At 35.6% G+C, this 23403-nt stretch overlaps 2 protein-coding genes across 8 annotated transcripts in view; both read left to right on the top strand.

Moving 5' to 3' along the window:
- Positions 1-11510, top strand: part of usp32 (ubiquitin specific peptidase 32) — a 57319-nt gene extending 45809 nt beyond the window's left edge. For all 3 annotated transcript variants that reach the window (XM_051129426.1, XM_051129427.1, XM_051129424.1), the window contains exons 22-34: positions 693-866; positions 997-1171; positions 1259-1410; positions 1501-1612; positions 2798-2994; positions 3075-3259; positions 3858-3944; positions 4024-4144; positions 4757-4948; positions 7009-7261; positions 7335-7756; positions 7846-7938; positions 9539-11510. In XM_051129426.1, coding sequence (XP_050985383.1) covers positions 693-866; positions 997-1171; positions 1259-1410; positions 1501-1612; positions 2798-2994; positions 3075-3259; positions 3858-3944; positions 4024-4144; positions 4757-4948; positions 7009-7261; positions 7335-7756; positions 7846-7938; positions 9539-9712 — 2337 coding nt within the window. In that variant the 3' untranslated portion in view covers positions 9713-11510. The remainder of the gene's footprint in view (positions 1-692; positions 867-996; positions 1172-1258; positions 1411-1500; positions 1613-2797; positions 2995-3074; positions 3260-3857; positions 3945-4023; positions 4145-4756; positions 4949-7008; positions 7262-7334; positions 7757-7845; positions 7939-9538) is intronic.
- si:ch211-167j9.5 (fibroblast growth factor receptor homolog 1) lies at positions 10049-23007 on the top strand. Of its 5 annotated transcripts, XM_051129444.1 has the most exons (13): positions 10049-10168; positions 12051-12096; positions 12160-12236; positions 15237-15324; positions 15657-15858; positions 16000-16138; positions 16221-16319; positions 20636-20796; positions 20908-21045; positions 21124-21235; positions 22076-22175; positions 22255-22354; positions 22442-23007. In XM_051129444.1, exons 3-13 carry the CDS (start codon positions 12218-12220, stop codon positions 22490-22492), a joined length of 1209 nt encoding a protein of 402 aa, XP_050985401.1. In that variant the 5' UTR covers positions 10049-10168; positions 12051-12096; positions 12160-12217; the 3' UTR covers positions 22493-23007. The 5 variants fall into 5 exon arrangements, with proteins under 5 accessions (XP_050985401.1, XP_050985402.1, XP_050985400.1 ...); XM_051129445.1 differs by lacking the exon at positions 12051-12096 and having other exon boundaries at positions 10084-10168; XM_051129443.1 differs by lacking the exons at positions 10049-10168; positions 12051-12096 and adding an exon at positions 11861-12016 and having other exon boundaries at positions 22442-23006.
- Positions 23008-23403: the final 396 nt, after the last annotated feature.

Raw genomic sequence — 23403 nt, 5'->3', positions numbered from 1 at the left:
TTTTTTTTATTTTTTTTTTTTATTATTATTATTATTATTTATTTATTTATTTATTTTTATTTTTTTTTGCAATCATCTATGTTTATATTCATATTATTTGTTTATTTTTCTTGTTAAATATATAGATTATATGGATGTTTTGGTTTTGTAAAAACCCTGTTTATATCAAAACCTACAATAAAAAAAAAAATAAATAAAAATAAAGAAAACATTTTCTGACCCCAAACTGAACGGTAGTGTATATTGTTAGAAAAGATTTCTATTTTTAATAAATGCTGTTCTTTTTTGTTTTATTTATCAAAGAATCCTGAAAAAAGTATCACAGGTTCCAAAAAATATCAAGCAGCACAACATTAATAATAAATTTCCAACATTAATAATAAATCAGCATATTAGAATAATTTCCGAGGGATCATGTGACACTGAAGACTGGAGTATTGATGCTGAAAATTCAGCTTTGCATCACAGGAATAAATTACATTTGAAAGTACATTAAAATTGAAAACCACTATTTTAAATTGCAATAATATTTCAGAATATTACTGTTTTTTCTGTTTTTTTTTTTAATCAAACGCAGCCTTGATGAGCAGAATTTCTTTAAAAAAACATGAAAAATCTTACTCACACTGAGACTTTTGAACAGCAGAGTTTCTTTTAAAATTCTTATGCAATTTTTACAATTATTTTTGTAGTGGACGATAGCAAAGTATGCACCAAGATTCAACGGCTTCCAGCAGCAAGACTCCCAGGAGCTTTTGGCCTTCTTGTTGGATGGGCTTCACGAAGACTTGAATCGTGTGCACGAAAAGCCGTACGTGGAGCTCAAGGACAGCGATGGACGGCCAGATCATGAAGTGGCCACAGAGGTCAGTGTAAAGCTACTGTTTTTCAGGCTCAACACATCAGCTCTAAAATGGACCTAAATGGGCGCACTGATGATACTCTAATGGGAAGTCATTTCTTTACCCTGAGGGCATCTGCTTGTTCTCATTGCAGGCCTGGGAAAACCATTTACGGAGAAATCGCTCTATTGTGGTCGACCTGTTCCATGGCCAGCTTAGGTCCCAGGTGAAGTGCAAGACCTGTGGCCATATCAGCGCCCGCTTCGACCCCTTTAACTTCCTGTCGCTGCCGCTTCCCATGGACAGCTCCATGCACTTAGAAATCACAGGTGAAGCCAAGCAGAGAGAAAACATGAACACTTTAAAATACATCAGCAGATGCGCCAGTCTCACATAAAAGATTTTTTGACTTGCAGTTATCAAGCTTGACGGTTCCACTCCGGTGCGGTACGGGCTCCGTCTCAACATGGATGAGAAATACATGGGCCTGAAGAAACAGCTGAGCGAGCTGTGCAGCCTGAAACCTGAGCAGATCCTACTAGCTGAGGTTCACACGTCCAACATCAAGGTCAGCTCAACTAACCACATCAGACACTGTTGTTGATGAAATCAAATCCATGTGGCCTGGCTTTTAAACAAATGCTTGTCTTTGGTCTAGAACTTTCCTCAAGATAACCAGAAGGTGCGACACTCTGTGAATGGCTTTCTGTGTGCATTTGAAATCCCTGTACCTGGCTCTCCAACCTCAGTCACCTCTCCAATGATAACCGGTAACAGATTGATTGCTTCTACATTTTTCTTAAAGGAATAGTTTACCCAGAAATGAAAATTTGCTGAAAATGTACTCACCCACAGGCAGTCCAACATATAAATGAGTTTGTATCTTCATCGAACAGATTTGTTACATCACTTGCTCACCAATGGATCCTGTATGGGTGCCGTCAGACACATGACTCCAAATAGCTGATAAAAACATCACAATAATCCACAAATAATCCACAGAACTCCAGTCCATCAATTAATGTTTTCTTTAAGTTAAAAGCTGTATGTCTGTAAGAAACATATCAATCATTAAGGCATTTTAACGCTAAACTAGTTGAAAAACGTTAGTTGAAAAGCAGCAGTTTGAAGTTTAAAAAGTCTTAATAAGTTAATTGTTTTAGGGCTGTCAAATGATTAATCGCGATTAATTGCATGCAAAATAATGTGTTTACATAAAATATTTGTGTTTACTGTGTTTGTTTACTATTAATTATGTATATATAAATACACGCACATACATGTAATGTAAAAAATATTTATATGTGTACATATATTTATATTTACATGTAATTTATATGTACATATAAATATTTTCTATATAAATATAATATATTTTTCTTAAATATATACATGCATCTGTGTGTATTTATATATACACAGTACACACACATATTTTATGTAAACACAGACTTTTATTTTGCATGTGGTTAATCGCGATTAATCGTTTGACAGCCCTAATTTGTTTATTACAAACACGCAGCTTTTCGCTTCAGAAGGCATTTGTGGATGGACTAGAGTCCTGTGTATTATTTGTAAATTATTGTCAAATTTTTATCAGCTGTTTGAACTCCCATTCTGACAGCACCCATTCACTGCAGAGTATCCATTGGTGAGCAAGTGATGTAATACTACATTTCTAATTTGTGTTGTAGTAAAAATAGCATAGGTAGCATCAGTAGCTCACCATTTTATGTCTTTGAAATAATAGCACCCCCCCCCCCATAGTCCAAAATATGTATAAACTGATGTAGATTTTGTAAAAAACAAATCGTTTATGGGAATTCTACTACATATTTCAGTAAGAGACATCATTTATGTTATATTAAGTATTAAGCCATACACGTCTCTAAGGTAAAGTTTTGCTTTACCATGGACATTCTTATTTGTCATTGACCCATAAATGTCTCCCTTAGAAAAACCACCTATGGCTAATGGGACAGCAGGGAACAATCACATTGGAAAGTCTGGCCTGATTCCAAATGGCATGCCCAGCACAGTGGTCCCCTGCACCCCAGAGAAGCCACTCGCCAATGGTATCCCTAATGGCCATGCTGTGCTGTTGCAAGACAGCCCCTTCATTGGCTACATCATTGCTATGCACAGAAAGATGGTGAGGATTTACTGATATATTCACTGTTAGACTTCACATGATGGTCGTAAGCATCCTAAGTGCGAGGTTTGTCCCCTTAGATGCGGACGGAGCTGTACTTCCTGTCCTCTCAGAAGAACAGGCCCAGTCTGTTTGGTATGCCACTGATTGTGCCATGCACAGTTCACACAAGTAAGAAGGACCTGTATGATGCCGTGTGGATTCAGGTCTCCCGACTTGCCAGCCCTCTGCCGCCACAGGAAGCCAGCAACCATGCTCAAGACTGGTCAGTGGCATCTCATAAGGATTATGTATATAATATTTGTGACCCTGGACCACAAAACCAGTCATAAGGGTCAATTTGAAATTGAAATTTATACATCATCTGAAAGCTTTTCTGAGTAAACAAGCTTTCCATTGCTGTATGGTTTGTTAGGATAGGGCAATATTTGTCTTTCTGGAATCTGAGGGTGCAAAAAAATCTAAATATTGAGAAAGTTGCCTTTAAACTTGTCCAGGTTTAGTTCTTAGCAATACATATTACTAATCAAAAATTAAGTTTTGATATATTTAAGGTAGGAAATTTACAAAATATCTTCTTGGAACATGATCTTTACTTAATATCCTAATGATTTTTGCCATAAAAGAAAAATCGATCTTGACCCACGCAATGTATTGTTGGCTATTGCTACAAATATACCCATGCTACTTATGACTAGTTTTGTGGTCCAGGGTCACTTTTGTTTTACCATTAAAAATGTAAGGTTGGCAAAATCTTTCAATTAAAAAAAAAATTTTCAATAAAATCTCAGAATTTTGGAGTCTTCTCTACATGTGCACAGTAGAGGTCCTTGCTTATGTGGCATGTCATACTCTTTTTCCAGTGATGACAGTATGGGCTACCAGTACCCCTTCACTCTGCGAGTGGTGCAGAAAGATGGTAATTCCTGTGCCTGGTGTCCCTGGTACAGGTAAGACATTCAAGTTCAACGGTTGTGCATACACACATCTCTTGCCGTGACTGACCGAGGTTGTCGGTGACTTTGCCAGGTTCTGCAGAGGCTGCACAGTGGACTGTAATGAAGACAGAGCGTCTTTGGGGAATGCCTACATTGCTGTAGACTGGGACCCCACTGCGCTGCACCTTCGTTACCAGACCTCTCAGGAAAGGGTGAGTGCTATAAGGATGTTTAAACCTTTTAAAGGCCATAAAACCAGCCTTTCAAGTTTTTCAGTCAGTGTGTAAAGGGTGAAGTTACTGGATTCAGTGTGATGCCGCACAGCAGGACTTGATATATCCCTTAACCCAATGATTATTCTGCTAGTGCTGTCATTCCCTGTGAGGAGATTCACTACTATCTCACATCACAGCTGAGAAATCCATTAAAAGCATATTGTATGATTAATTGTTTTCTGGGTCTGCTACCAGTTTGTACCTCAAGCAAAATCTCCTGATAAACCTTGAACTGCTAATTATGATCTGTCATTGCTACTTGCAAAAGACACTTTCTAAAGTGCAAAGTCATAGTTAATCAGTTGTGTAAAATTTCAAGATGACATGCTTTTTGCACTCGTTTTTTATGGTGCATTTGAGACTAGAACTGTCAGTTGTCTGCACATACAAATGTTTAATTGTACATTCAATAGAAATGAATTGAAACATAATTCAGATCTTTTAAATAATCTCTTTTCGCAGTCCAGACCACTTATTGTTTCTGAGTAGCTATAATTTCATTCTGTTAATGTGTTTCGGGTAATTAATTGCTAATGTTTATGTGGGCAGATAGTGGAAGAGCATCCCAGCGTTGAGCAGAGTCGGCGCGCTCAGGCAGAGCCCATCAGTTTGGACAGCTGTCTGAAAGCCTTCACCAGTGAAGAAGAGCTGGGAGAGGATGAGCTGTATTACTGCTCCAAGTGTAAAACCCACCGCCTGGCCACCAAGAAGCTGGACCTCTGGAGGCTGCCTCCTGTACTGGTGAGAAACACATGATTTCTGTTTCCTCTTTTTCTGTAGGAATAGGAATAAAAATACAGCATGTCTCTTATAGGGAAACCTGAGTATTAAGACTTGTATGGCTTAATATAACATGGCTGAAGCTTGGGTGAAGGCGGTTGGTTTTCCGTGTTCTACCAACACACATGGAAAATATGTTTGTAGCAAACATTTTGTTCTTTTAATTAGCAGTTTCTGTATGTATTTGTCTGTTTGAGTCCCGAGATGCCGGTGCGACACTGATATCAGTGAAACATTAGTTCTTTAATATGTTAATATTCTTATATTCTGTAATTTCATTGGAAGGTTTTAATTTACAAGGATTTAAAAAACCTGCAAATAAATCTGAGGTGTGAAAAAAAAAAAAAAAAAAAAAAAAAACTGCTGAGGCAGGGGGGGTTCATGACACTTTAAGCTTACGCAATTATATCCATCACCACTCATAAGCTCTTTCAGTAGGTGTCGTCATCGCATCAGTATTTTATTTTCCGAGTTGCTTAATCCAAGTTGTGTTGTGGTAAAAATAGCAACAGGTAGTGCCAATAGCTCACAGAGTGCAACCATTAGACCAGGGTTGGGGAACGTTGATACTCGAGGGCCGGTGTCCCTGCAGAGTTTAGCTCCAACCCTAATCAAGCACACCTGAACAAGCTAATCAAGGTCTTTAAGATACAGGTTGATATTTTTTTCAGCGTTGGAGCTAAACTCTGCAGGGACGCTGACGCTCCAGGATCAAGGCTCCCCACCCCTGCATTAGACAAAATCAAAATAATTGCACCCCCCATAGTCCAAAATATGTATAAAACAATGTGGGATTTTTTTTAAATCAGTAAATCTTTCATGGGTTTTCTACTACATATTTCAATAAGAGACCTAATTTATTTATATTAAGCCATACAAGTCTTGATTAAAAGAGTAAAGTCTCAGTTTGTAATGCATTTGTTTAAATAAAAATGTTTAAACTTTGTTATTCTTATAGTTGAGGTCAAAAGTTTACATACACCTTACAGAATCTGCTAAATGTTAATTATTTTACCAAAATAATAGGAATCATACAAAATGCATATTATTTTTTATTTAGTACTGACCTGAATAAGATATTTCACATAAAAGATGTTTACATATAGTCCATAAGAGACAATAATAGTTGTAAGTTTACATACGCTTAATTCTTAATACTGTGATGTTATCGAATGATCCACAGGTGTGTTTTTTTGGTTAGTGATTGGTTAGTTGTTCATGAGTCCCTTGTTTCTCCTAAACAGTTAAACTGCCCGCTGTTCTTCAGAAAAGTCCTTCAGGTCCCCAAGACTCTTTGGTTTTTCAGAATTTTTGTGTATTTGAACCCTTTCCAGCAATGACTGTATGATTTTTGAGATCCATCTTTTCACACTGAGGACAACTGAGGGACTCGTATGCAACTATTAAAGAAGATTCAAACACTCGCTGATGCTTCAGACGGAAACACAATGCATTAAGAGCCGGGGGGGTGAAAACTTTTGAACAGAATGAAATGTGTAAAAAAAGAGAAAAAATTCATTTAGTACTGCCCTTCAGAATCTACTGAAGATACTTACATGTTTCCCAGAAGACAAAATAAGTAAATTTAACCTGATGGTCAAATTCTAAAAAGTTTTCACCCCCTGCTCTTAATGCATCGTGTTTCCTTCAGAAGCATCAGTGAGCGTTTGAACCTTCTGTAATAGTTGCATATGAGTCCCTCAGTTGTCCTCAGTGTGAAAAGATGGATCTCAAAATCATACAGTCATTGTTGAAAAGGGTTCAAATACATGAAAATGCTGAAAAAACAAAGATTTTTGTATTTATGTAGGTGTATGAAAACTTTTGACCTCAACTGTTGTATTTTTAGATAATTTGAGCTAGAGGCAAAATTTAACATGCATGTAAATAAGATTTTTATTTCTTAAATTGCAGTGGTTTGTGCTTTATCATGAAAAGCCATATTGCAATAGTAGTGTTTTAGTACAGACCTTTTGCAAGATGCACTTTGTCGAAATATTGTTTTCAATGTGCTTTTTCAGATTGTTCATTTGAAGCGCTTCCAGTTTGTCAATGGTCGCTGGATTAAGTCTCAGAAGATTGTTAAGTTTCCACGCGAGAGCTTTGACCCCAGTGCGTTCCTCGCCCCACGGGAGGTGGCTCAAAGCATGGGCAGCCTGCAGAGCCTGCAAAGTGAATGCCTGGTAGAGGAGCTCCAGAAACTGGAGAAAGGAGACTCCTCTGTGTCCTCCATCTCCACTACTACTGTTGCCAGTCCTCCCTCTTCTGGCAGAGGTCTGTTCCTCTCTCTTTTTTCTCTTTTTGCAGAGCAACATGAGGTTCTCTAATCATTGCTTTGTTGTTTCAGGCACCCCGTGCTCTATCAGGAGGGTGGGCAGCCCACTGAGCAAAAACAGCAGTCCTAGCAGCAGCCCGAGGAATACAGGGCGGAAGCAGGGGCGTCTGCGTCTTCCCCAGCTGGGCAGTCGACATCGACTCTGCAACAGCAAAGAAAATCTAGAAGCCTGTAGCAGCAGCAAAGAGAGCGAGATCGAGACGGAGCAGAGCACAGTGACGGACGGAGAGAATCACATGGGGTCTGATGCAAACGCACAAGACACCTGGTCACTGGATGCCTCAAGCAATGACTGCGATGTAATCATGGTGAATGGATTAGGACAAGACAGCAGTCAGAGTAATGGACACTCAGAAGTCAGCGCAGACCTGGACACCCCTCACCAAAGAAATGACATCTTCCTGGAGCCCCTGTACAATTTATATGCAATCTCAGTGAGTGATTTATGTCTGCATGTTTTGTTGTGTAATGATTGCTTTTGTAAACAGATGCTCTGACACAGTGATTATTGTTTTTCTTTAAGTGCCATTCAGGAATAATGGGAGGGGGGCACTATGTGACTTATGCCAAAAACCCCAATGAAAAGTGGTACTGTTACAACGACAGCAGCTGCAAGGTAAGCTCTCAACTCCCTTTATTCTTTCACGTCTCAGTTTCCATTATTTAGCATTCTTTCAACACAGGGTCACACTTTATTTTAAGGTCCATTCTCACTATTAACTAACTATTAAGTATGAATTTTGCCTCAGTAAATTTTTTTGTACAATTGTTATGTTTCGGTATAAGAAAAAGGCATTAATACGTTATGCCTGCTAACTAGTTAAAAGTAAAAATACATATATCTGCAAAGTAGAGATGTCAAAACTCTAATTTGGTGTCAAGTCGATACTAAAATAAATAAAGTGGGCATTACAACCTTTCTACAGCATCTGAATATGGAAAGCTCAAAATTTCATTTAATAATAAATAAAATAGTTATAAAAAATAAAATAAATTGAAATAATAGTTTAAAAATGTACATTCCTGAAATTTCCCATACATTCATGTTAAATATTGAAAAATATTTTTAATATAAGTACTGTGGTTTTAAAACTGCAAAGTATATTCCTGAAATTTCCCTATATATTGATATTGAATATTAAACCAAAAACAAACAAATAAAAAACAAAAAAATGAAATAAAATATTAAAATAATGTGATTAATATATGTATATTAACATTGGATTTATATTCATATTGGTTTTATAAAAATAAAATAAAAATGTATTAAATTAATAAAATTTCAATAATAATTCTAAAAAAAAAAAATTAAATAGTAGTTAAGAAATAAAATAAATGGTGTGTTCAAGTACTGTGGTACCAACATTGCGATTTACATTCCTGAAATTTCCCTAACATTTGTTTTGAATTTTGATTAAAAAATCTATATATAAATAAATAAATAAATAAATAAAAATAATAATAAAAATAATGTTTAATATAAGTACTGTGATATTATTGAATTTATATTTCTGAAATTCCCCTTACACTGCTGTTGACTACTGAAAAATAAAATTTAAAATAAATTAAATTAAATTAAAATAACAATGCTAAAAAATAATTTTAAAAACGAAATAAAAAAATTAAATAATAATTAAAAAATAAAATGAATAGTGTGTTTAATATAAGGACTGTGTAGAATCCTCATTGGAATTTACATTCCTGAAATTTCCCTTACGCATTGAATATTACAAAAATAAATAAAATAAATAATGTTTAATATATAGTTTCCCTTGCATTTGGTGTTGACTACTGAAAACTACAATTAAAGAAAATTAAATAAAAGTAATACAGATATTTATCATAAATAATTTTAATAAATTAAAATAATAATTTAAAATTTTACATTCCTAAAATTTCTCTTACATTGGTGTTAAATATTAAAAAATAAAATAAAATAATGTGTTTAATGTAAGTACTGTGGTATTGACACTGGAAAGTATATTCCTGAAATTTCCCTTACATTAAGATTAATAAATAGAGTAATAAATGTATAGTTAATTGTTTGTCCCTTTTAGTTAATACATAAAATAACATTAACTAAAGGAACCTTATTGTAAAGTGTTACTGAAAACGTTCTTGCACTGCTGTTGACTACTGAAAATCTGCTCTCGTGACAACCCTTCAAGAATCATTGCACAACACTTAAAACAAACCATGTCTTGTCGCCTTTCCAGGAAGTTCACTCGGACGAGATTGACACAGATTCGGCTTACATCCTGTTCTACGAGCAACAGGGAGTGGACTACTCACAGTTCCTGCCAAAAACAGAGGGCAAAAAGATGGCAGACACCACTAGCATGGACGAAGACTTTGAATCTGACTACAAGAAGTACTGTGTGCTGCAGTGATGCCATGCTCTTCCACGTCAAAGACACTAGGGGGGTCTGTCAGCACGCCAGTGCAGTGAGAACAGAAAACGCACGCCGCCCCAGCGGACCGTCATTTGTGAAAGCACAAAATATCAGTTCTCACCGCCGCCGACCGCGCTTTCAGAATAGAGGTACCTGACACTTCAGATACACCAGGGAGAGGGCGAACGAGCCAATCAGAACCGTAGCGATCATGTGATTGTTGCCAAGCATACATATACAACTGTTAGCCAATCCCTTGATAGCAGACAGATGAATCCAAAAATCACACGACATTGCTAATATGCACAGAACGGAAATTATAGAGGTTTCTCTCTTTCATTGGCTTAGTTTTGTTTTCTCTTCAGCAAGTTCCATACACTACCTCACATCTTTCGCAGTTGGCCAACTCTTCATAGAAAATCAGTGTGACAGTATTATATCATCTGAGGGCAGGTAAAATCACTTCTACTTTATATACAAAATTAATAAACATCCTCCCCCTCCTCCGCTGCCAAATTATGCACATGCTTTTATTTTTTAGTTTTAAATCTTATGATGGTTACTTTGAGGTTTCTCTTAAGAGGAGTACTTTTTTATCCATTTATTTTTATCAGTCTTCTTTTTTTTTTTTCTTCTTTTTTTTTTAATGCAGTTGTTCACTTTGCCTAAACGCGTTCGCTTACAGCTCTTCGCAGTCTGACCAAACCACGTCCTCTCAACAAATGTGCACCTTTCAACACGTTTTCCTGTTAGCACTGTATTTTTTGCTTCACAAAATACTGTTGACCACAGAGACTAAAAGTAGATACATATCTAACAATTTCTCACCAGGGAAACTCGCAAGTCCAAGCCAAAGTGTTCAGCTGGTCATGTACATACCGTTAAATGAGCACGTGAGAGCTCTGTTGCGTTAACAGTATTAGCACGGAAGATATTTCACAAGCTTTGCTTCTCGAGAACGGCATTCTCACTAAACTGCTGAACGGTCCAGACGTCTGCATCGTAGGGAACGCCAGGTTATTAGTAGCATTTCTTCAGTGACTCTTGATACGAGAGCCTACTTTAATTACCACTGTGAAAAGATGTATGAAATACTGAACGGCTTATTTTTCAGCAACTCGTCAATTGAGCGCCGGGAATCGTTCGCAAACATCCATTTTGCTGCTGTACTTTTCAGATTTCCAGATGGATATTCAAACTAAACGTTTGCCATTAAAAACAAGGTTTATCCCTGTCAAAAAAAAAAAAAAAAGAAATGTGAAATAGACAAGCCAGTTATTAATCATCATAATGAGTCATGCAAATATATGGACTGTAAACACTTTATAGGTATTTTAATGTTATCCAAAATCAAAATATCACGAATCTCCGATTCAAATTGGCCGTCTGCGCAATTAGAGTAGCCGCAAAATATGTTTTAAACATTTACTGATTGTTTTCTTTTTATACAGGGATAATTTATTAAAATGGCAAAATGATCTCTTTTTTCAAGTAGTGCAATCGACTACTGATGTGTCTTTGTCTATGTCGTTAGTCCTAATTTTGTTAAATTAATTTTGATGAACTGCTAGAGATGTATTAATTTAATGAACTTTATTTTGTAAAGTGTTGTTTAAAGAATAAAATTGACATTGCACTGACAAATGTACATAAACGTTTTTGTAAATACGCCAATGAAAATGATGTATTTGAAAATGAAACTGTACAAATGTACTTGTAGTTGTATATGGAGTGATACTGTTGATCTGTAACAATTATTCGAAGTTAAAGGAATTAAATGCAAATCCAAATGCGAGTTTGACTCCTTTGTGTTTATTTGCAAGGTGTTTCCTCCAGCAGCAAAGAGGAAACCGCACACCTCCCCTCTGTTTGGCTCTAATGAGTCCAGCGGCATCATTCAGACCTACTTCCTTGAAATCAAGCCACATTTGACATTTAAACTAACCTTTGTTAGACCCTTCCACTTGCCTGACTGTACATTTTCCCTTGAATGAAATATACAAATTAAGCTACTGAGAATCGCCATTTGCACATTGTGGGTCGTTTCACACCTTTTAAATTTGGAGACTAGTGCGTTTTCATCAGGAAGTGTGTCAACTTGCATGCTGTGCTACTTTTAGAGTGCTGCTCTAAACCACAGGCACTGAAAAGTTGTGGCTTGTTGTTCTGAAGAGCACCTTAGCCTCAGTGGTCTTCATGCATGTTCGCACAGCATTGTCTCATGCAGCAGGTTAGACAATGGTGTGCGTTGCGTAATGACCTCAGCCTGGGGACCTGCTGGGATTTTTATTGTTCTACAAGGTGATAAAACATCTTTAATGTGTTTGCTTTTCAGGTCTTGAAATTAAGCATAAGGAGACGTCGCCTGGTTGACAACTAAGGTATTTTGGGGAAAAAAATAGTGTTTAACATGTAACGTGTGTCTTCACTTTTTTCTCTTTCAGTTCTGATGAAACATCTCGCTCAGATTTTTAAAAAACATGTGATGCTCTTCGTATCATTATGGGAACTCATCTGCCCAGTAAGTTCGTTTTTTTTGGATGGCTACTACATGTGGGATTAGTAAGATTTTTAATGTTTTTTAAAGAAGTTTCCGCTCATCAAGGCTGCATTTACTTGATTAAAAATACAGAAATACATTATGATGTAAAATAGCGCTTTTCTATTTTAATATAAATTAAAATCTAATTATTCCTGTGATCAAAGCTGAATTTTCAGCATCATTACTCCGGTCTTCAGTGTCACACGATCCTTCAGAAATCATTCTGATGTGCTGATTTATTATTAATGTTGTAAACGGTTGTGCTGCTTAATACTTTTTTCGATCCTGTGATTCTTTTTTTTTTTTTTAAGATTCTTTGAATAAAATGTTAAAAAGAACAACATTTAAAATAAAAATCTTTTCTAACATTATACACTATTGTTTAAAAGTTTGGGTTTAGTACATTTTTATCTTTTTTTTTTTTTTAAGAAATTAATACTTAGCAAAGACACAAAGGCTTATACTGTTAGAAGATATTTCTATTTTGAGTAAATGCTGTTCTTTTTTTAACGTTTTATTCATCAAAAAATTCTAAAAAAAAAAAAAAAAAAGTATTACAGGTTTCAAAAAATGATTGGCAGCACAACTGTTGCCAACATGCGTAATTCTAGTAATAAATCAGCATTTTAGAATGAATTCTGAAGGATTATGTGACACTTAATGACTGATGAAAATTCAGCTTTGCATCAAATAAATGATAAAGTATTTTAAAATAGAAACCATTATTTTATATTGTAAAACATTTTGCAATATAATTCTTTCTGTATTTTTGTATCAAATAAATACAGCCTTTATGAGCATAAGAAACGTTTTTAAAAAAAACATTGCAAGTCTTACTAAACCCAAACATTTGAACAACAGTGTATATATGAAGAGTTCAGATGCAAAACCAGCTAAAAGTCATCTCGGTCAAAAATGAGATAATGATACTGAGTGAATGCTCCTGACACATAGTCATGTCCATCAAATACTTTTACTTCAAACTCGCTAAATTCCAGCCTCAGCCCAATCAGAAGTACCAGTACTTACTTAAAAACCTATACAAAGAAATGCTAATTTTAAAGAAATACGTCAGATGGATTTAGCTGGTTTTGCATCTGAACTCTTCATATATATATATTGTCTGCTTTTGTCAAACGAGTTGATAAATGCATGCTTCTAAATTTTATTTTAAATTAAACTGAATAAATTATACAAACTTAACCCTCTATGGTACTGAGTTGCAATATGGCAACAATTACTTTCTACTTATATCCTTGTTATTCTGAAAAAAATAAAATAAAATACAATACATTGCAATATGTTAATTAAAAGGCCCGACCTTAAGGTAGTCAATGATGTGCTGTTTTTAAGCCACATGACGTTTGAATGTTCCTCAAACACTTTTTTTCCACTGTCACCCCAAAATGGAGGACACCTGTTGAAATTTCTAATTTCTGAACATCTCTTCTCAAGGGGGATTTTTTTGCATCATCTTTGGTTAGTAAATTACACATTTTTATTCAGAAATCAATATTATCTAACACATGCCACGTTCACACTGTCAGTTTTTGGGATTGACACCCGATTTCTGCTACTAATTTATAGTGTTCTTTGTCTGTTTGATTACATCATTAATTGATCTTTACCACACATCTCTACCATATGTACATCAAGCTACTACTACATATATTGTAAAAATGTCAATTTGGTGTAAAGTTGCTTTGCAACTATTTTATAGTTTATACCACTGTAATTCCATCAGTATACGATTCTACCATTAGTCATTCATTTAATCTGTGTTGATATGTTTTAAGCCAATTTTAACGATGTTTTCATTTGTACAAAGATATGTCTGCTGTTGGCATCAGCACCTAGTTGCTTAATGATTTTTACGTTCTCGGTTACTGCGGGGTTGGAGCCTACTTCCGGTCATCGTAGCCGTTCCATTGGAAGCTGTTGCTTAAAGTCCCTAACTGTCTGTACGAACGTGCAACGGTAGTCAAGCCCGTATTCCTTACAAGTAACCATGGCAACGAACACCAAAGCAATATCTAAAATGACGACGTCCGTAAAACTGAACATATTACCTCAACAATTGTCCAATCGTGCCGTGAGTTTATCCATCAAGTCATCATTAACCGACAGCAGCTTTTACATTTGAGTGGGAGCGGAGTATTTGAGCCGTGCGCAGAACACAAAACTTGTTGGAGGGAAGACTTTCAGATGACAAACAGCTCATTTACGGGTGTGAGATCGTTTATAGAATATGGTTGTCACACCCCCATAAATAACCGTGCAGTGTGTGAACGTAACCGTATTAAGGACTCAAATACAGTACTGACAACCGTATTGTGCTGCTGTGTGAACGTGGCCATAGTTTTTCTGTAAATGAGAAGATATCAGTGTTGCCATATGGCAACGCTGTACTACAGTGGAATTGAAGTAATGTATTTCCCCATTGGTATTTTTTTTATAGATAGTAACATCAATAATTTGATTGTAATTATTTATTTATTCGAAGTGTTTATTGTAGTATGTGTGTATTTATGTATAAATAAGGAAACTATGAGATGACAATGAGGATGAGTTGGCCTTTAGTGACCTTAATAATGAGTGTGTTTGTGCATGTGTATATGTGTCTGTATGTGTGTGTGGCAGATTTTGATGGAAATTAAGACTGGATGCATCAATTTCTAAAAGAAATGTGCATTTGAATTGAAAAGAAAATCTTAATAGAAAAAGTCATTTTGGGCCATTTTTCTTTTTTTTTTTTTTTTTATAATTGAAGCTATTTCATGTAATAAAAAGTTATGTGAAAAAATATTTCATGGTTAGAACATAATGCATACCACAGAGGGTTAAATCAGAATCAGAAGAGCTTTATTGCCAAGTATGCTTGCGCATACAAGGAATTTGTAAAAGCATGTCATGTGCCTGTATGAAAACAGACTGTAGTTTATTTTACTTTTATGGCTAAAACTTTTTCTCCTTTTACAGACCTTGATACCAGTCACATAATTCTAATCTGCGTCTATGCTGTTACCATTTTCTTCTTGGGTATACTTGGATGCCTTTGCCTAAACAAGTATTTAACAGCTTTTTTATTATTATTATTATTATTATTATTATTATTATTTATTTATTTTTTTTATTTTTTTAAGAATACAAACAAACCTTTAGTTTAAAGTTTTATCTAATAGTAGTTTTTAATATTTATTTAAATATTAAAATAAAGTTTATATATATATATATATATATATATATATATTTCAGACATCTTTATATGTATTTGTGTGTGTATATACTGTATATAATTGGACACTTCCATTACAACTACTAGTAAATTTTAAGTAAATATTGCAGTAATATTTATCAAAAAGAGCTTTCAAAATTCTCAGTTTCTGTTTCACTCCTCAGATATCGGTCGATGAAGAAGATCATACGGGAGCTGAGGACGGGGAGGTCAGTTGTGATCCCCCAGGTTTCTTCTCAAGATTCTCCCCCTCCATCTCCCAATGTCCTGAATATTCCTGAACTGCCAGAACGTATTACAGAAAGCCCGTTACAGAGACAACAAACTAAATCCAGCTGCAGATTTCCCTGGAAGCCTCCACTACAGGTTTACTACATTTTAATTTTTTATTTAAAATATACTCAGTAAATGAAACATATGTTGATGAGTTTTCTAAATGTATATGCAATGCATTACAAGTATGAAATATGATGACTACTGACTATAGTGCTCAAACATGATCTTCAGGTTCCTCGGTTCACAAAAGCAGACGTGAGTCTTATTCAGCTCATAAAGGCAGGTCGAGAAGGAGTCTTCTACAAAGCAAGGATAATAAGGGGCACATGTAGAGGCCATTCACTGGTCACTTGCAAAATTAGTAAAGAAGGTAGAAAACTATATGCGAAAGTATTTCTGTTGATGTATTTTGAAAGTGTGTGAATATCTCTTTAACTGCTGTTTGTTTGCAGGTATCACCTCAAAGCAGATGGAAAATGAGGTGTCTATTATGAGAAAGCTGGCATATCATAAAAATGTGATGCAGCTGCTGGACTGGAATACATCGGAAGGTAAGACGTGCTGCTGTACTTCATCATTATATGAGTCTCTTAAACCTTAAATGGATCCTTGCAGCTAGACGGTAAAATATAGACTAGGTGTCGCCTGTGCAAAACTCACTGTCTTAGAGGGTTGTGATGAATGCCATGGTATTTCTAAGCTGTTTTTAGCATGTTGCATTGTGGTTGCTAGAATATTCAGGATGGTTGTTAGGTGGTTGCCTACTGGGGTATAATCTCATTTCGCCATCCCAAAATATGTCTCTGCACAACATGCAGACAAAAATCTATTATGGCTTTAAATCCTACAAATAAGAATTCAAGGCCACGACTCACTAAAATGAGGCAATGAATCCTTAATTTTTGCTGATAATTTACTAAAACAAGGGAGCAAATGTTTACTTTGTGGTCATGACTTACTAAAACGAGGCAATGAATCTTTAATTTGTGACCACTGTTTACTAAAACAAGGGAACAAATCCTTAATTTGTGGTTGTGATTTGTCACCACTATTTACAAAAACAAGGGAATGAATCCTTAATTTGTGGTCACAATTTACTAAAATGAGGGAACGAATCATGAATTTGTGTCCACGATTTATTAAAACACGGGAACGAATCATAAATTTATTTCCACGTTTTACTAAAACGCCGGAACGAATCCTTAATTTGTAATCATGATTTACTAAAACGAGGGACCGAATCCTAATTTGTTTCCACGATTTACTAAAAAAAGGGAACAAATCCTTAATTTGTGTCCATGATTTACTAAAAATGGGAACGGATCCTAATTTGTGTCCATGATTTACTAAAAATGGGAACGGATCCTAATTTGTGTCTGATTTACTAAAAATGGGAACGGATCCTAATTTGTGTCCACGATTTACAAAAATGCGGGGATGAATCCTAATTTGTGTCCACGATTTACTAAAACGAGGGACCGAATCCTAATTTGTTTCCACGATTTACTAAAAAAAGGGAACAAATCCTTAATTTGTGTCCATGATTTACTAAAAATGGGAACGGATCCTAATTTGTGTCCATGATTTACTAAAAATGGGAACGGATCCTAATTTGTGTCCACGATTTACAAAAATGCGGGGACGAATCCTAATTTGTGTCCACGATTTACTAAAACGTGGGAACGAATCCTTAATTTGTGTCCATGATTTACTAAAAATGGGAACCTAATTTGTGTCCACGATTTACTAAAACGTGGGAATGAATCCTTAATTTGTGTCCATGATTTACTAAAAATGGGAACCTAATTTGTGTTCACGATTTACTAAAATGCGGGAACCAATCCTAATTTGTGTCTACGATTTACTAAAACGTGGGAACGAATCCTTGATTTGTTTCCATGATTTACTAAAAATGGGAACGAATCCTAATTTGTGTCTACGATTTACTAAAACGTGGGAACGAATCCTTAATTTGTTTCCATGATTTACTAAAAATGGGAACGAATCCTAATTTGTGTCCACGATTTACTAAAATGCGGGAACGAATCCTAATTTGTGTCTATGATTTACTAAAATGCAGGAACGAATCCTAATTTGTTTCCACGATTTACTAAAATGCAGGAACGAATCCTAAATTTGTGTTCACGATTTACTAAAAATGGGAACGAATCCTAATTTGTGTCCATGATTTACTAAAAAAAGGGGAATCCTAATTTGTGTCTATGATTTACTAAAATGCAGGAACGAATTCTAATTTGTTTCCACGATTTACTAAAATGCAGGAACGAATCCTAAATTTGTGTTCACGATTTACTAAAAATGATTTTTGCGTCCATGATTTACTAAAAAAAGGGAACGAATCCTAATTTGTGTCTATGATTTACTAAAATGCAGGAACGAATCCTAATTTGTTTCCACAATTTACTAAAATGCGGGAACGAATCCTAATTTGTGTCTATGATTTACTAAAATGCAGGAACGAATCCTAATTTGTTTCCACGATTTACTAAAATGCAGGAACGAATCCTTAATTTGTGTCCATGATTTACTAAAAATGGGAACCTAATTTGTGTCCATGATTTACTAAAACGTGGGAACGAATCCTTAATTTGTGTCCATGATTTACTAAAAATGGGAACCTAATTTGTGTCCATGATTTACTAAAATGCGGGAACCAATCCTAATTTGTGTCCACGATTTACTAAAATGTGGGAACGAATCCTAATTTGTGTCCACGATTTACTAAAACGTGGGAACGAATCCTTAATTTGTGTCCACGATTTACTAAAAAACATGGGAACGAATCCTAAATTTATGTCCACGATTTACTAAAATGAGGAAACGGATCCTTACTTTGTGTCCATGATTTACTAAAACGCGGGAACGAATCCTAAATTTGTGTCCACGATTTACTAAAACACGGGAACGAATCCTAAATTTGTGTGCACGATTTACTAAAACGCGGGAACGAATCCTTAATTTGTGTCCACGATTTACTAAAACGTGGGAACGAATCCTAAATTTGTGTCCATGATTTACTAAAACGCGGGAATGAATCCTAAATTTTTAATCATGATTTACTAAAACGTGGGAACGAATCCTAAATTTGTAATCATGATTTACTAAAACATGGGAACGAATCCTAAATTTGTAATCATGATTTACTAAAACTTGGGAACGAATCCTAAATTTATGTCCATAATTTACTAAAAAATGGAATGAATCGCTTACTGTGGCTACAAATTACTAAAACGAGAGAACAAATTCTTAACTCATGGCTACAAACTAAATAATAAGTCATGGAATGAATTCTTAATTATAAAACACATCCAGACACATTCCATCTACACTTGGCTCTCTAACACTAGCACTCTCTATTCTATTTCCATTTTATCTATGTGTTTTCTTTATATTTATTAAAAAAAAAATTGACCCTCTATCACTTGTAACTAGTATCACATAGTATCACATAACTAGTGTTTTTTTTTTCCTATTCTACTTGTTTTCTTTTTATTTATTATAGAAAAAAAAAAAACATTGCTACGTTTATTGTATTAGACTAACTGAGACTTGGCAAAGCACTTACATATTATTGCTCTTTTGTTGGTTTTGATTGCTTCTATTGTCCTCGTTTGTAAGTCGCTTTGAATAAAAGCATCTGCTAAATGTTAAAGGGGTCATCGGATGCTAAGTTCACTTTTTCATGTTGTTTGAACATTAATGTGTGTTGGCAGTGTATGTACAAATCTACCCTATAATGATACAAATCCATGCAGTGGTTTTTAATTAATCTGTAAAAATAATATCCCCTTTTCAAATCGAGCCATTCTCAGATGCCTGTCAGTGTGCCGTCACACTGACAGAGGCGGCTCCCAGGATAGTTGATTGACATGAGCTCTTACCTCAGACCAGCTGTCACAGTCCAGTAACTTTCCTTGTTTCGATGCCGAAGCAGGGATGTAAGTTAGACAAGAATATCTCAGATTGAGCGATTGAGGTGTTGTGTTGCTGGATGTAATAATTAACATAGTGGTCGTCATTTACTCTCGACATCTGAGCTGCTGAAGATGCAGTAGATTTGTTAAGTTGTTTGTGAAGGGAATGCCACTCCCGATCTACATATATCCGTCTGTGTTCACGCGAATCATTCATGATCCAGCTTTACTTACAGCAGAAGTGAGTATAAGCGCTTTTTTGTGAATCTTTGCGATCGCCTTTCCTTATAACGTGGTAGTTAGGAAGTTTAGCGGCTAAACGTGGCTAAAGTAAACAAGATCGTCATTCCACAGAGAGAAGAGTGGGTGGGGCGAGCAGAGCTCATTTGCATTTAAAGGAACAACCCCTTAGAATAAGACGATTTTTGCTGAACTCATTTTGACAAGGTAAAAAGGGTGTAGTTTTACAAAACCATTGAGAATTTTTAATCAAAGTATATTATAGACTTTTCATTAAGACCCTAAAGAATCATATCAACTTGTGGAAAATGGGCATCCGATGACCCCTTTAATGTAATGTAATTTATGGTCACAATTTATGTGCGGGGCTCTATACTCAAGTCTCTCCTACAATGTTGTTTTTTTTTTAATCATCCACCAGGTGAGCATTGTAAGCCTGATCAATTACAAAAGTAACAGCATTTTTTCTTCAGCAAGCCGCATGATTTGTGACATTAGCAAATATACAGTAGAATATAGAAATATAAATTAGTTGTAGCTTCATACATTAATCAGTCCATTTGTACTCACAAGTTGCAATATAACAAGTATTCCCTCTCCACTTCTTCTTCATTCAAGAAAATTAGTCAAACTTGTATTGAAACAATGTCATTGTTTCCATCGTGTGACCAAAACAGTGTCTGTTTCCTCAGAGCCGTATATGCTGATCATGGAGTTCATGAGCTACGGAACCCTGCGTAGTTTTGTTCAGAAAAACAAAGACGAACTGATTGCTGACCCTGAACTGCAGAGCCAGTTGACCATCGTGTCCTACCACATCGCCTTGGCCATGGAGCACTTGCGCTCCAAAATGGTATCACATAATACACCTGTTCTGTTAAACAAACAGAGAGTCATATTTACAGTATAAACATAAATAGAAAATGAAAATAATGATTTTGAACACTCTCTGTGTATTATTCAGGTGGTGCACTGTGACCTTGCCTTAAGGAACATTCTGGTGAGCCGATTCCCATGGGAAGTGAAGGTAGCAGAGTTTGGCCTGGCCAGAGACTTGACCCGTATGAGGAGCAGACGTAGCAGCAAGAAAAAACAACACAAGGTGAACTAATCGCACCCGTCCGTCCCACATCCTCATTGCTCATTGCTCATCTTCACTGATACGAATGTGATCTCACAGGAGCGCGTGCCACTGCGCTGGTATCCTCCAGAGTACTTCAGGAACAACTACTACAGCTTTAAGGGAGACGTCTGGGCATTTGGTATCGTGTTGTGGGAAATGCAGACATTTGGTGAGAAATATCTGAGAGACTTGATGCATTTTGTTTAAGGATTAGTTCGCTGTTTAGCTTCCTCCCATGTCATCCAAGATGTTAATGTCTTTCTTTCTTCAGTCCAAAAGAAATTAAGGTTTTTGAGGAAAACATTCCAGAATTTTTTTTCCATGTAGTGGACTGGTCTAAATTGCAGTTTCAATGCAGCTTCAAAGGGCTCTAAGCGATCCCAGCCAAGGAATAAGGGTTTTATCTAGCGAAAGAATAAAAACAATTAAAATTTATATCCTTTTTAACCACAAGTACTCATCTTGCACTAGCTCTGCATCCGCGACTTGGGTCACGTTGGATAGGTCACATGTGATGTAGGTGGAAGTATCGACCCAGTGTTTACAAATCGAACATGCAAAGAAAGTCAAACACCCTTTACTAAAAAAGATAAAACAACAATGTCAGACGATTTTGAAGTTGGAGGAGAAAATAAAAAGTTTTTCATGCTACCCTACCTTTTTGAACCAAAGTACACAGACAAAGAACTAACCGCACCTGACCTTTACACTGTGGTTATATAACATGTTATAGACGTGCATCACAGAGCTACAACAAGCTGAGCATTTGTGGTTAAAAAGTATATACATTTTTATTTTTAATTTTTTTAGAAAATGACCGTTTCGGTAGATATGAGCCTTATTGCTCAGTTGGAATCGTGAAAGTCTTTTGACGCTGTGTTGAAACTGCAATTTGGATCTTCAACCCATTGGCTCCCATTGAAGTCCACTATATGGAGAAAAATCCTGCAATGTTTTCCTCAATATTTTGAGGTAATAAATAACAAATATAGAATTTTATATTTCGCAGGCACATTGCCATATCCAGATCTGAACACATCTGAGCAAGTGGTGTATAGTATCTGTGCTGGATCTAAGAACACTGTGCCCAACACCTGCCGTCCAGAAATGTGAGTGACAGCAGAAGTCAGAAAAAGAAAAATATATATATAAATTTACATATAATACATATACATTTTTTAAACGCAGTGAACAGGTCATGCAAGACTGCTGGTTGGATCCATACACATCTAGACCTACATTTACAGACATTGTCAAAATCCTGGAGAATGTTGTGGAGAGCGATGGGGTGAGTCATATTCGTCCTTGATCTACTTTTCATAAGCGTAACCTTTGTCCTATAGATAACTGATAAAACATTATTAATATGTTGCAGGATTACGTGGACGTTGACAACCAAAGGATGATGAATATAGAGGAAAAGTGAATTTAAAACACAGAAGAACATTTTGTAGCAATTATTTTATCACTGTTCTCATGTAACACCAAACTGTGTGCAGGCATACATTTTTGAACAATGTTTTATTTAAGGATTTAATTCTATATATGTTGCATTTGTTAGCAGGAAGACATCACACAACTCTGAGTAACTGTGTTGATTCAGTCAGTCAGTGTTCATTGTGATAAACATGCACCAAATAATTTAACAATAAAATAGTTTGATATCAGTTTTCATAATTATGTTATTGAAAACAAGTATTATTTGTGGTATTGTTACAATAATATATGTAATAATAAAAATAATTTTGTTAATGAACATGATCATGTTTACATAATTTACCTGTCATTTGTTGTTTAATGGAGGTGTGTGCTTGAATTTTTCACTGTTGTCACTGATCATGGAAGTTCTCTTGTAATTTACAGATAATTTGTATTCTGAAGTTGAACAAAGGTGTTATGGCTAGGAATGACATGAGGGTGAGTAATTAATGACAATTTTTCATTTTTGGGTGAACTATCCCTTTAAAGTTCACTTGCAGAACAACCCCCCCCCCCCTCACCCCCTTGTCATCCAAGATGTTCATGTCTTTCCTCATTCGTAAAAAAAGGGATTTTTTGAGGAAAATATTTCAGGATTTCTCTCCATCTTCCACTTCAATGGTGCCTGTGATTTTGAACTTCCTTCAAAGGGCTCTAAACAATCCCAGCCAAGGAAGAAGAGTCTTATCTAGTGAAACTGTGTCATTTCCTAAAAAAAAAAAACAATTTATATAATTTTTAACCTCAAAGGCTCATCTTGTCTAGCTCTGCGTGAACTCTGTGTATTCCGGTTCAAGAGAGTTAAGGTAGGTCAAAAAACTTTTCTTCTCCAACTTCAAAATCGTCCTACAACGCTGT

The sequence above is a fragment of the Labeo rohita genome, chromosome 15 (genome assembly GCF_022985175.1).
Source record: "Labeo rohita strain BAU-BD-2019 chromosome 15, IGBB_LRoh.1.0, whole genome shotgun sequence".
NCBI classification, from domain to species: Eukaryota; Metazoa; Chordata; class Actinopteri; order Cypriniformes; family Cyprinidae; genus Labeo; species Labeo rohita.
The sequence above is the reverse complement of the archived record's forward strand: the minus strand, read 5'-3'. Positions and strand labels throughout refer to the sequence as shown.

Excerpts from the sequence above, each read along its gene's own strand:
- si:ch211-167j9.5 (XM_051129444.1), top strand. Across the intron at positions 21,236-22,075 it reads GTGGGAAATGCAGACATTTG|GCACATTGCCATATCCAGAT; the intron begins GTGAGAAATATC and ends TATATTTCGCAG. Across the intron at positions 22,176-22,254 it reads AACACCTGCCGTCCAGAAAT|TGAACAGGTCATGCAAGACT; the intron begins GTGAGTGACAGC and ends TTTTAAACGCAG.